The 13056-nt window shown below is 45.0% G+C and overlaps 1 protein-coding gene across 1 annotated transcript in view; it reads left to right on the forward strand.

Annotated features, from left to right (window-relative positions):
* The window catches only part of LOC147617833 (CBL-interacting protein kinase 23-like), a 51683-nt gene extending 40074 nt beyond the window's left edge, over positions 1 to 11609 (forward strand). The window contains exons 12-15 of the mRNA XM_086776092.1: positions 10655 to 10711; positions 10804 to 10878; positions 10971 to 11061; positions 11167 to 11609. Coding sequence (XP_086632218.1) covers positions 10655 to 10711; positions 10804 to 10878; positions 10971 to 11045 — 207 coding nt within the window. The 3' untranslated portion in view covers positions 11046 to 11061; positions 11167 to 11609. The remainder of the gene's footprint in view (positions 1 to 10654; positions 10712 to 10803; positions 10879 to 10970; positions 11062 to 11166) is intronic.
* Positions 11610 to 13056: the final 1447 nt, after the last annotated feature.

A 13056-nucleotide genomic window follows, 5' to 3' on the forward strand; every position in this document is an offset into this window, starting at 1 on the left:
TTCAATCAACTGTTATCATCCTGCGTTTTTCTTCTGTGTGAGCTCCGCTGCCCCAAAGCCTACTGCTGCCAGTACAGATAAGCGCTTGGCTTGGCCGGAGGCGCCCCAAGCGCAGGCAGGTTGCTGGTGGTCACTGGGCCCGTCAACAGAGGCCAGCTAGTGGCCCTGCATGAAAGCGCATTAGCACTGAAGGTAGCGAGCGAAGGCACGCAGGCGAAGGCTAGTAGCAACCGTCGATCGTGGAGGCAGCAGCCGTAGGCTGGGCGTCGAAGGCTACTAAGCGTATGAACGTGTGCGCTAGGCGAAGGAGACAGCGAAGGCGTAAATCAGGAGGCAACGTTTCTCCACTGCGCTCCAAGGATGGTGCGAACCTACACTTTTGCTGCCATGGTCGGGGTTGCTTACTTCGCCGTTTCCTTGCTAGACCGTGTTTTCGAATGTATGTCTGATCGCAAGGAGAAGAAGTAGCGAAGCTGGTATCTCTTGAAGCCCTTCAGCAGAGGTGAAACCAGCCGTCCTCCCTACCTGCACAGCTGCAGGATCATCAGCATCTGCATCAAGAAAGCACCAGCATTAGAAGTGCCTCCCCCCCACCTGAAAAGAAGCCTGCAAGCAGCAGCATCAACAGCAAAATCGACGCTCTCCTTTCCTGCAAGAAAAATCAGAAATTTCAGAGGTATTTTTGCCTCTAATTTTTTTGCGAATTTCTTATCAATTTAATCAATTGAGCAGGTACAGGTGCCCAATTGCTCAATTTTTGAGCAAAATTGGCAAAATTGGGTGACATTGGTCACAATCAGGATCAATTTGCAGGAAATTGGTCACAATCAGGATAAATTTGCAGGAAATTGGTCAAATCAGGATCAATTTGCAGGAAATTGGATGTCAAAATTTGGGGCTTTTGATGTAATTGTGCAATTAAGCACTCATACATGCTGTATGATGTGAGAAATCGCACATTTGGGCAAAATTGCAGCAAATTGCAGTGCAAATCAAGGGGCTTTTGTGCCGATTGAGTTGATTTGCATGCAGGCAATCGCATTTGATGCTGTGGATAATGTGCTGATGCCTTACAAGCACTCAATGTGCCTGTAAATCAAGGGGCTTTCATGTATTTGATGTATATGTGGCCAGGGGGAAGCATCGTGAACATTCTGGATGCCTTCATGTGCGCCAATGTACCATGCATGATCAGAAATTGATCTCAAATCAAGGGGCTTTTCAAGTTTGTATGCTTGTTGAGCTTGGCAAAGCAGCAGGCAAGACATTTATGCCTTGAATCCTCAAAAATCAGCTTGCAGTCAAGGGGCTTTTGCCCAATTTCTGTTCGGGACTGTTGTATGCAGTGTTCGTGACTGTAAAAATCTGATTTTCACTCATTTGGACAGCCAGGAGAGCATTTATTGCTACTGTACCTGCTGGTACAGATTTGGCACAGCTTTGTGCATGTTTTGGCATGGCTGTACACTGTTTTGAGTGACCAAAAGGTTCAATTTCAGCTGCTGAAATTGCCGGTACAGGTTTGGTACATCATTTGTGAGCAATTGGTACTGTTGTACAGTACTTTGGAAGGGCAAAAGAGCACATTTAAGGTGCTGTCCAAAATCTGCAGCAACCAGATTTTGGTGTTTTCATCACAAAAAGTGGGAGAAAAGTTGCATTCTTGCTTCCGCAGTGGGAGATAAAGCTTGGGAGATAAACTGTGAGCACTTTGTGTGCTCTGGGTGCAGTGTTTGCACATTTTGGGTGCAGTGTTTGCACATTTGCAGGGAGTCAGGCATTGACAGGTTGCATTTTGTTATGGCAACCACAGGTGAGAGCTCTTCATTGCTTCACATCAAGAAGCTTGAAGGCTCGCATAATTATGATATTTGGCAAACCCAGTGCTACAATGTGTTGCTCCAGAAAAAGCAGCACAAGCCTATCAAAGAAAGGGGTGTGATGCCCGCTTCTCTTACGGCTGAAGAGTGGGAAGATATGGCTGAGCTGGCAAGATCTACTATCATGTTGTCTGTGTCAGACTCATTACTTTTCAGCATTCGTGAAGAGAAGACAGCTTGGGGAATGTGGCAGAGATTGCAGGACTTGTATGCCCAACAAAGTGCCTCAAGCAAAGTGTATTGGTTGAAGAAACTCATAGGTCTTCAGATGAAGGAAGGGGCATCTATGACAGCCCATCTAAATGAGTTTAATGGTATTGTCAGCCAGGTCATTAATCAAAAGTTGGCAATGGACGATGAGTTCAAAGCCACTTTTTTGTTATGCACTTTGCCAGAGAGTTGGGACACATTTAGGACAGCCACTAGCAATTCGAATGCTATGCTGTCATATGCAGATGTTGAGGGTGCTCTTCTTCAAGAAGAGAAGAACAGGAAAAACAACTCTGTTGGAAAGTCCAATGCAATGAATGCACGTGGGAGATCCCAGCAAAGGGGGAAAAGCCAAGAAAGGGGAAGGAGCAAGTCTCGCTCCAAAAAGGATTTGGAATGCCATTATTGTGGCAAGAAGGGACACATTAAAAAGCAATGCTACAAATGGAAAAATGATCAAAAAGAAAAGGGAAAAGGCAAAGACAAAGAGAAAGATGAAGCCAAAGATGTAAAGCCAAAGGGCAAAAGTGGAGTCAAGATCGAAGAAATCAATGTGTCACATGCAGGTGGCAGTGAGGATGAGGTCCTCTTTACGTCTTCACTTGATGCCCATTCACTTCTTACAGGTGGTCATGGTATGCACTCATGGATCATTGATTCAGGTGCCTCCTTTCATGTCACAGGTTGCAGAGACTTGTTTGTCAGGTATACTGCTGGCAATGAAGGAGTGGTTTATTTGGGTGATAACCATGCATGCAAGATTCTTGGCAGAGGTGATGTGAGGCTTGTATTTTCAGATGGCTCACAGCTTATGCTCCATGATGTCAGGCATGTGCCTGAGATCAAGAAGAATCTGCTTTCTACTGGACAGCTTGATGATGCTGATTATGTTACCACATTTGGTAGTGGAAAGTGGAAGATTAGTAAGGGCTCACTGGTTGTTGCCAGAGGCTCTAAAGTGGACACTCTTTATTTCATGCATGCAGGTGTTTGTCACCATGCTAATGTAAATGCAACCGAGCTGCCGGAAATTTCTATGTGGCATAGCCGGTTGGGACACATGAGTGTCAAGGGAATGGAGCAATTGTCTCGTTTGGGTTACTTGCCTTCTCTAAAGTTTTCAAGTTTTCAGTTTTGTGAGCATTGTATATATGGTAGGCAACTACAGTGCCCCCACAAGAAAGCTCTTGGACAGAAAGATGCTCAGTTAGAGCTTGTGCATACAGATGTATGTGAGATGCCTCAGCTTTCTTTGGGAGGGGCAAAATATTTTGTGTCTTTTATTGATGATGCCACACGCAAGGTGTGGGTCTATCCTCTTCGTTTGAAGAGTGATACATTCTCAGTGTTTCAGAAGTTTGTTGCTCATGTTGAGAATCAAACTGGCAAAACACTGAAGGCTTTGCGTTCCGACAATGGTGGAGAGTATACGTCCAAACAGTTTCAGGACTTTTGTGATGCTAAAGGCATCAAGAGGGAGCTCTCTACTCCTTATGATCCTCCACAAAACGGAACAGCAGAGAGGATGAACAGGACCATTCAGGAGAAGGTCCGTTCTATGTTGTCACATGCTGCATTACCTCATGGTTTTTGGGCTGAAGCTGTTATGACAGCCGTTCACCTTATAAACAGGTCACCTAACACGAGGCTTGGTGGGAAAGTGCCAGAAGAAGTATGGACAGGGAAGCCTCCGTCATACAAGCACTTGAGAGTGTTTGGTTGCGTTGCGTACGTGCACATACGCAGGGAAATGCGCACCAAACTTGATCCTAAGTCTCACAAATGCATATTCCTAGGATATGGTGACAGAGGTGAAATGGGGTATAGACTTTGGGATCCCATGAATAGAAAGATTATACGCAGCAATGATATCATTTTTGATGAAACATGCATGTATAAGGAGCCTGCAAGGCAACAGGAGCCTGGCAGAGTCATCTTTGATGATGATGGACATCATGGACAACAACAAAGGGCTGTAAATCAGCCATTACAGCAGGAAAACCAGCCCTTAAATGGTGCTGAAAATGGTCCAAATGGACAGCCAGAGATGGCAGAAGATATCCCTATGGATATACCACAGTTAGAGGAGATACCGGGCATGATTTTTCAGCCTTATGGCATGGAACAGGAGCCACCAATGGGTGATATGCAGGCTGGACAGCAACCTGCAAATGATGGTCATTGGGTACGGAGGTCCACTAGACCCTCCAGAGCCCCTGACAGGTTTGTTCCAGGGGTTGACTACTTGATGCTCACTGACTGTGGGGAGCCCTCATGTTATAAAGAGGCTTTACAGAGGGCAGACAAGGCTCTATGGGAGCGTGCCATGAAGTCAGAGATGGATTCTCTGCATAAAAATGAAACATGGAAATTGGTGCATTTGCCTGCAGGCAAGAAGGTTTTGCCATGCAAGTGGGTATACAGGCTCAAAGTTGCACCAGATGCAAAGCCAAGATACAAAGCCAGGTTAGTGGCTAAGGGCTTTAAGCAGGAATATGGTGTGGACTTTGAGGAGATCTTCTCTCCAGTGGTCAAAATGACCACACTTAGAGCTGTGTTGGCTTTGGTTGCGCATGATGATCTGGACATGATTCAGATGGATGTGAAGACTGCTTTTCTTCACGGTGATCTCCATGAGGAGATATATATGCAGCAGCCAGAGGGTTATGCAGTAAGTGGAAAGGAGAAGCTTGTATGCAAGCTGAAAAAGAGTCTTTATGGGCTCAAACAGGCACCAAGGGAATGGTATCATAAATTTGATACATTCATGAAATCTCAGAAATTCAGGAGAAGTGACATAGATCACTGCTTGTACACCAAGAAAGCTTTGGATGGCAGTCTATTGATCCTCATCTTGTATGTTGATGATATGTTGATTGCCGGGAAATCTCGTAAAGAGATGGATGCCTTGAAGAAGAGGCTGCATGAGACCTTTGATATGAAGGATCTGGGTGATGCAAATCACATCTTGGGTATGCGGATACTTCGGGACAGAAATCAGCATGTGTTGTATTTGTCTCAGAAGGAATACATTGGCAAAGTCTTGCAGAGGTTCAATATGGACGGGGGGAAGAAAGCTAGTACTCCTTTGCCTCCATATGTGAAACTCAGTGCTATGGACAGCCCACAGTCAGATAGAGACAGGGCTGATATGGCCAAGATTCCGTATGCTTCAGCTTGTGGCAGTCTCATGTATGCCATGGTTGCTACTAGGCCGGACATTGCATTTGCAGTGGGAGTGGTTTCTAGATACATGGCCAACCCTGGCAAGAAGCATTGGGAAGCAGTGAAAGGTGTCATGAGATACCTGAAGGGCACACAGGATATGTGCATATGTTTTGGCAAACAGGATGCATTAGTGCATGGTTACACGGATTCGGATTATGCCGGTCATCCAGATAACCGGAAGTCTACTACCGGTTATGTATTTACATTCACAGGAGGTGCTGTGTCATGGATATCCAGGATGCAGAAGTGCACAGCCTTATCTACTACGGAGGCCGAGTATATTGCAGCCACGGAGGCTTGCAAGGAGGCATTATGGCTATCTCGGTTAGTGGTTGATTTGGGTTATACAGGGGATATTCCATTGTTGCATTGTGACAGTCAGAGTGCCATTCAGTTGGCAAAGAACCCTGTTTTTCATGCAAAGACGAAGCATGTGGATGTGAAGTATCACTTCATCAGAGAGGTGATAGAGAACAAGCAAATTCAGCTTGTTAAGATTCATACGGATGACAACCCGGCTGATCTGTTGACGAAGAGTTTGCCTCCGGAGCGGTTTGCTCATTGCAGACACTTGATGGGCATTGGATGAGGCCAGTTTCAGCCTTGATATGGCCTTGTATATTATCATGTACATGCTGATTTTTTCTTTTCCTTTACTTAAGGGCACTTTGCCTTTAAGTGGGAGGTTGTTGGGGTAAAGGCGTTATGCCCACCCTTATAGTGTGTACAAGCCCATAAGTTATAGTACATAGTACACTTAGTACTTTTAATGTACTAAGTGCACTATGTGTACTAGTGCAATATACATGTGTGATAGGGGAGTCACACACTCATGCTTTTCATGAGTTGACTTATCCCCACAACTCTCTCTCTCTCTCTCCCTTGCTTCTCTGTGTATGTCTCCCATGAATGAACTCTAAACCCTAATTCAGGTTTCTCCCCATCAATTAGTGTATGGTTACACGGATTCGGATTATGCCAGTCATCCAGATAACCGGAAGTCTACTACCGGTTATGTGTTTACATTCACAGGAGGTGCTGTGTCATGGATATCCAAGATGCAGAAGTGCACTGTCTTATCTACTACAGAGGCGGAGTATATTGCAGCCACAGAGGCTTGCAAGGAGGCATTATGGCTATCTCGGTTAGTGGTTGATTTGGGCTATACAAGGGATATTCCATTGTTGCATTGTGACAGTCAGAGTGCCATCCAATTGGCAAAGAACCCTGTCTTTCATGCAAAGACGAAGCATGTGGATGTGAAGTATCACTTCATCAGAGAGGTGATAGAGAACAAGCAAATTCAGCTTGTTAAGATTCATACGGATGACAACCCGGCTGATCTGTTGACAAAGAAATTGCCTCCGGAACGGTTTGCTCATTGCAGACACTTGATGGGCATTGGATGAGGCCAGTTTCAGCCTTGATATGGTCTTGTATATTATCATGTACATGCTGATTTTTCTTTTCCTTCATTTAAGGGCACTTTGCCTTTAAGTGGGAGGTTGTTGGGGTAAAGGCATTATGTCCACCCTTATAGTGTGTACTAGCCCATTTGTTTATAGTACATAGTACACTTAGTACTTTTAATGTACTAAGTGCACTATGTGTACTAGTGCAATATACATGTGTGATAGGGGCGTCACACACTCAATTCTCTTGAGTTGACTTATCCCCACATATGTCTCTCTCTCTCTCTCCCTTCTTCTCTCTGTGTATGTCTCCCACATGAAAACCTAACTCTAATTCTCCCATTCAGGCTCTATTGTTGCTTTGTGGATTTCCGCAAGGCAGTTGATACTGTGCCCAGAGAGCGCCTCTTTCGGCGACTACAGACACTAGGCATACCTTCAGACATGATGTGGGGCATATACAGGCTATATGGGCAGGTCTTTGGGAGAGTCCGATGCCTAGGAGGCTTGTCCGACATATTTGCTAGCACCATTGGTGTGAAGCAGGGGTGCCCGCTCTCCCCCACGCTCTTTGGGCTCTATATTGATGAGGTGGTCGATTACATCACACAGGGAGGAGGCTCTGGGGTTGAGCTATCAGGTATTACTGTCCATGTTATGCTTTATGCTGATGACATCATCTTGGTATCCGACACGCAAGTTGGGCTTCAAAGACACCTTGTGGCTCTTGATGACTTCTGCGCACAGCAGGGGCTCACAGTGAACCTTGGGAAAACCAAGGTTATGATCTTCCACACCTCACCCGCAGTCAGGAGCCACACTACTCTCACATTAGCAGGAGGGCGGGTCGAGGTGGTGAGCTCTTATGTTTACCTTGGCATCACATTTACTAGCTCTGCTGGACGCTTCTCCATGGCTCAGGCAGTCCGAGACAGAGTGACCCGGGGGTATGCTCTTGCTGGCCTTGAGCATCAGTGTCATCAGGCACATTTTCAGGAACCCCGCACGAAAGGGTGGCTCTTTGATACATTAGTGACACCAGCCTTGATGTATGCAACAGCGGTTTGGGCACCAGGGCTTGCAGCCTCCACATGGGTACAGCTGGAGAGACCACAGATCTTGATGCTCTCGAGGATGATACGTAGCAAACCATCCATCCCGCACGACATTGTTCGAGCTAAGTTTGTTGCACCACCTATGGCAGTGGAGGCATTGTTCCAGACGATCTCCTTTATATACAAGATGAGGGAGATGCCCACGGAGAGATTATCCCGCCGAGCTTTTGAGGCATCCAGACAGATGGCCGAGGCCGGACACACTGGATCTTGGTATGCACAGATGCTACAGTGGTTCTCACATCATGGGATAGACATTGAGCGGTTGCCACCTTTTCAGTATGATCAGTTTGCTCCACGGGGTTACCTCTCTCTCAATGAGAGGAACATAGTGATGAGACAAGACATATGGTAGCACTACATACAGGAGACATGGACAGCACCAGAGAGCCCACTACCACCGAAGATGTTGTATTACAGAGACCACTTTATGAGCATCTCAGGGGATGGGTTTATACATCGACCGCGGTACATGGATGTATACATGCCACACAACTCTCGCGTTGCTATTGGCCAGCTACTACGAGTCTCATCACATCAGCTAGAGATAGAGGCTGGGAGAGCGGCACGGGTTCCCAGAGCTGAGTGGATATGCAGATTGTGCCGCGAGGAGGTGGAGACCGAGGATCACTTTGTATGTAGATGTAGAGCCCACCAGGGGGTCAAAGATAGATATGCAGGATTGTTTGAGGAGCACTCTTCACTACATCAGTTGATGGAGGCCTCGGACTAGCGACAGTTTGGCAGACTACTACTAGAGCTTCATAGTTCTCGAGAGAGACTCCTCCAGACACCCGCTCCCACTAGGGGTGGGAGACAATCCCAGCTCACAGATTTCTTCCAGAGAGCTATGCCAGTGCCAGCTGATGTACCACGTGGGGTGACCGCACAGAGAGCAGAGGAATTGAGAGCCAGGAGGAGACCTAGACAGACTGGACATAGAGCACCCCGACTCCGTCACCGAGAGATAGCAGCTATCCGAATGAGACACCAGATGGAGACACAGGAGAGGCTAGCTCGCTTTCATTCAGACTCAGGGTACATGCTCACGCCATTCACAGCCTCAGCATCGGCGATGTATGATATCTTATATCCCTCTTATGGCACTGGATGGAGTTAGACATAGATCTGCATAGCATGCTTGTACTACCCCTTCAGCATATAGAGATGCATCTTGCCTTAGCACTCCATCCACATCCCCACCCCCCCTTATATTGTTTGTATATGGGCTCCACCGATCCATGATGATTCACAGTTGTATCCAGACACATGCACACTTTTTCTTTTCTTTCTTTTCTTCCGATGACCGGAAGAACACAGTTGTATTATTTTTTTGTCTCATAGGCCGACTTTGGCCTCTCGTAGACGTTAATATATCTTTCTTTCTTTCTTTCTTTCTCTCTCTCGCAACATTCCGTGCATGCAACAACGATTATGACGCTCTGCAACACCATTCTGCTGCGGAGTTGAAGGTGTAGTACACTGATGTGAGATGCCCATGGACTGCAAAAAAGCTGTGAACTCATTAGATAAATACTCCTCCCCTTGGTGTGTATGCATAGTGACCAGTTTATGTCCTGAAGCATTTTCAGCCAAGTGAAGAAATGCTTTGAAAGCTGAAAATACATCTGATTTGGCCTTCAAGCCATAAACCCAAGTATGCATGGTGAAGTCATCAATGAATGTAACAAAATACAATTGACCACCAAAGGATGGTGCCCTCATGGGACCGCATACATCATTGTGAATGAGTTGCAATGGCCGTGCAGCTCGCACAATACCATCCTTGGGAAAAGAGTGCCGATGCATTTTTCCCAGTACACAACCCTCGCATACATGCTTCGGAGGTAGCTGCAACGGTGGCAGCTCATGAACCATATTATTTTTCTGCAAGCGCACTAGAGAAGGGAAGTTCAAGTGACCAAACCGAGCATGCCACAACTGGGTGTCACGTAACATAGATGAAGTGGAGATAGCCATAGCATCATGAGAGAGACCTTGTCATAAGCATCCAATTTGTACAATCCACTGCATAATGGTCTACATCTCGACGGTCATAGACTGCGCAACAATGATCAATAAACTGCTGAACCTTAAAGCCCTTCCTTTTATACCTGAAGTTCAAGCTGTCTTGCTTCTAAACTTTTTTTGTTAGAAAAAAACTAATGTGTTTCTACTTGACTTATAGCTTTCGCCTCTTTTAAAAAAAGGAACCATCGAATATTTATAGTGAAAAAACATCTACGATGAAGGTTTTTCTAAAACCAACCATAGCAAAAAAACATTTGCTTTTTCACACTCAAGCTTTTCTGGAAAAAACAGCATGCTTATCTGCTGCTGCTTTCTTGCACCCTGCTGGTTTTTCTGTGCATACAGCCTGCGCACAGCAGTTGAGCTCTCCTCCACCATGGATCTGCGCCCTAGTCAGCCTGTTCTAGGCGATTACAGTCAGGCTGTGCGCTGAGTTTCCTGGACTGTATGCTGGCTGGCTGGCTGCTGCCGTCATTGCTAGGCTAAGGCCATAGCCGGGCTGCTGAGGGTAGCGCCCATGGGCGGCAGCCCAGCCTCCTGTACCCTCAGCCCTCTCTCGGGTACTCGCTCTAATCCCAAACACCAAAAAAACAGCGCTTTTTTTCCCATCTCTTTCACACACAGCAACACGGATGCCAACAAATCGTTGGGTTTGATAGTCTGGTTTATAGCCTACCCATCTCTCTTAGCATGTCCACTATGGCCTGCGCAAGGGGAGATGCCAGAAACTTGACCAGAGCGTTCTTAACTCGTTTTTTTGTTGCAACTCATGTTACAGATGAAACTGCAGGGTGAGAAAACAGGAAGGAAAGGTCATCTTTCTGTGGCAACAGAGGTGTGCAATCGTTTCTTTTACGTACCAGGGCATGGCAGGTGTATGAGTTGAAATGTGAGTTTGTGGACTCATTTTGGGAATGAATGATGTAGGTTTTTGAGGTAGCCCCATCGCTTTTTATGGTGGAGCTACGCAAAGCGGGCGGTGACACCTTGGAATTCCACAAGGTATTCTTTCTCCTCCTGTCTCAATGTGTGCTTATTGTCATCAACCTAATGGTCAGAAAACTCAGCTCTCACTTCATCTGCTTTGAGTGTAGTTCTACAATAACTTGTCAACCGGGATTAAAGACATAGTTTGGAAATCAGAGGTGGATATGGGGGAGAAGAGATAACCTTCGGCAAGGACAGGTTTATGTTTTGTGAAAGCAGTTTCAACTTCATAAAATGTAAGTAGCACAAAATTGGGGGGACATTACTTTGATTATTTTTTTTGTTCTATTTGTTGTCATTCAGATGCAGCATTCACAATTGTGTTGATCATACACAACATAGCTCTATGTGAATACCAACAACCACAGTAACCGTGCATGAGCAGTTTTATCAAGGGAGCTTAACCCGCTGCTCTGCTAGTCGCCTGGATGACTCCAATACGAGCCTTGGGAAGAGGGTAAACTTTGTACTCTTCAAGGATATCTAACTACAAGAAGGGTTGAAAGACTAAAAATTCTGTCCTCCAGAAAATATGGTCTATCCTTACTATTTAGTCTTAAATTTGTACTAACAACTGTAACTATTGTGGTATATTCTACAATCTTAGAGTTCACATAAAAAAATGCAAGGACTTGAAGATTTCTATTTTAGAATATTTTCTTGTGATGATTTAGCTTGAAAATTGTAAATTAAGAAAAACTTGTAAACTTATGGTTTGTTGAAAGAACAAAAATATTTTCTATAAATAGTTGATTCCTTTTTTGCATATATATATATATATATATATATATATATATACTTGAGCAAGACTATTTGAGAGCTAGTGCTTGAAATCACGTATGTTTGCATAATGTATGGTAAAGAAGTAAGAACCAAAAATATGTCACCATCTCCGTGTCTCACATGTGGCATTAATTAAATAGCTCATATGAATCTTAGGTTGGTGGAATGAATTTTCTAGTACAATCTTCTTTTAAATTTTTTTTTGGCTGAATTAGAAATTACAACACACACACACACCCCATCTTTACAAAGCACAACCTCAAGCAACTAGTTGGGTTTCATGAGGTCTTCAAACACACCAACAACTTGGCTATGTGCTTGGTGGTACGTCTTTAATTTTCGAAGGCTTCTAGTGGGTGAGGAAATCTCCGTCTGTCGGGTACAAACTCTCTCTTTGTCTTTGTCTTTGTGTGTGTCTCTATTTAATCTTCCTAAGCTCTGTGTTGTCTTAAGGATGGCGAGATGGTGGAAGAAAGCGGAGGATCACAATACTTCTCTCTCTCTCTCTCTCTCTCTCTCTCTCTCTCTCTCTCTCCATGTGTTTTGCCTATCTGCTTTTGTCTCCATACGTCTTTGTAGATGGAGGACTCAACTGTGTGGATGCAGGGGGACAAGACTCTGTCAAGGATGAGGATGTGGAGGAGGAGGATTGCGTCGTAGCAGGGAGCTGTGAGGGTGATGAGTAGTGTGTGTAGGCGAGCGAGGGGCAAGAGCCATCGCTCTGACGGGAGGCATGCTAGGGATGGCGTGGACGAGACCTATGGGGGATGTTAGTTGAAGTTGCCATAGGCACTTAAACTAATTTCATCATTAAAAAAAAAGTTTGACTAATCTATTATTTTTATTACAACCCAGATATGTTGGTTACAACACACCTCCATCATCCGGCAAGTTACAAGGACATCTCCACTAGTATGAATCAAACCCACAACTTGGAGAATAACACAATCGCTCTATCCACTTAAACTATTGTTGTGTTGACAAACTAAATCCACTATCAATGTTCTTTTTTTTTTCTTTTTTTTTTCTTTTTTTAGTAATGCGAGATTTTTATTTGTACCAAGCAGTGTCTTAAGAGCTGGAAGTAAGACTCAATCACGAGACCTTACCCCAAACACACACGCTTCACCAATTGCTCTACCGCACTGTTGGTATCAATGTTCATATTTGGTAGTTTAGACGCATGTGTGTTGTCCATACCATGTTTGAAGCCGGGTGGAATCCCTCTCACACAACCTAGAGAGTAATATCTACGGTTGCTCTGCAAAAATCGTGCATCTTTGTGGCCGGACTATTGTGTGCAGAAAACCCAACTAAATCAGCTCAGTGAGTCTTTGTGAGCTTTGTGCGAGTTGGTTCAAATTTGAGTTCCAAGATTAGAAAGAGCTCATTTACAGCAGCAGCAAGAAG

The sequence above is a fragment of the Cibotium barometz genome, chromosome 36 (assembly GCF_041138505.1).
Source record: "Cibotium barometz isolate CiBa-2024 chromosome 36, ASM4113850v1, whole genome shotgun sequence".
NCBI lineage: Eukaryota > Viridiplantae > Streptophyta > Polypodiopsida > Cyatheales > Cibotiaceae > Cibotium > Cibotium barometz.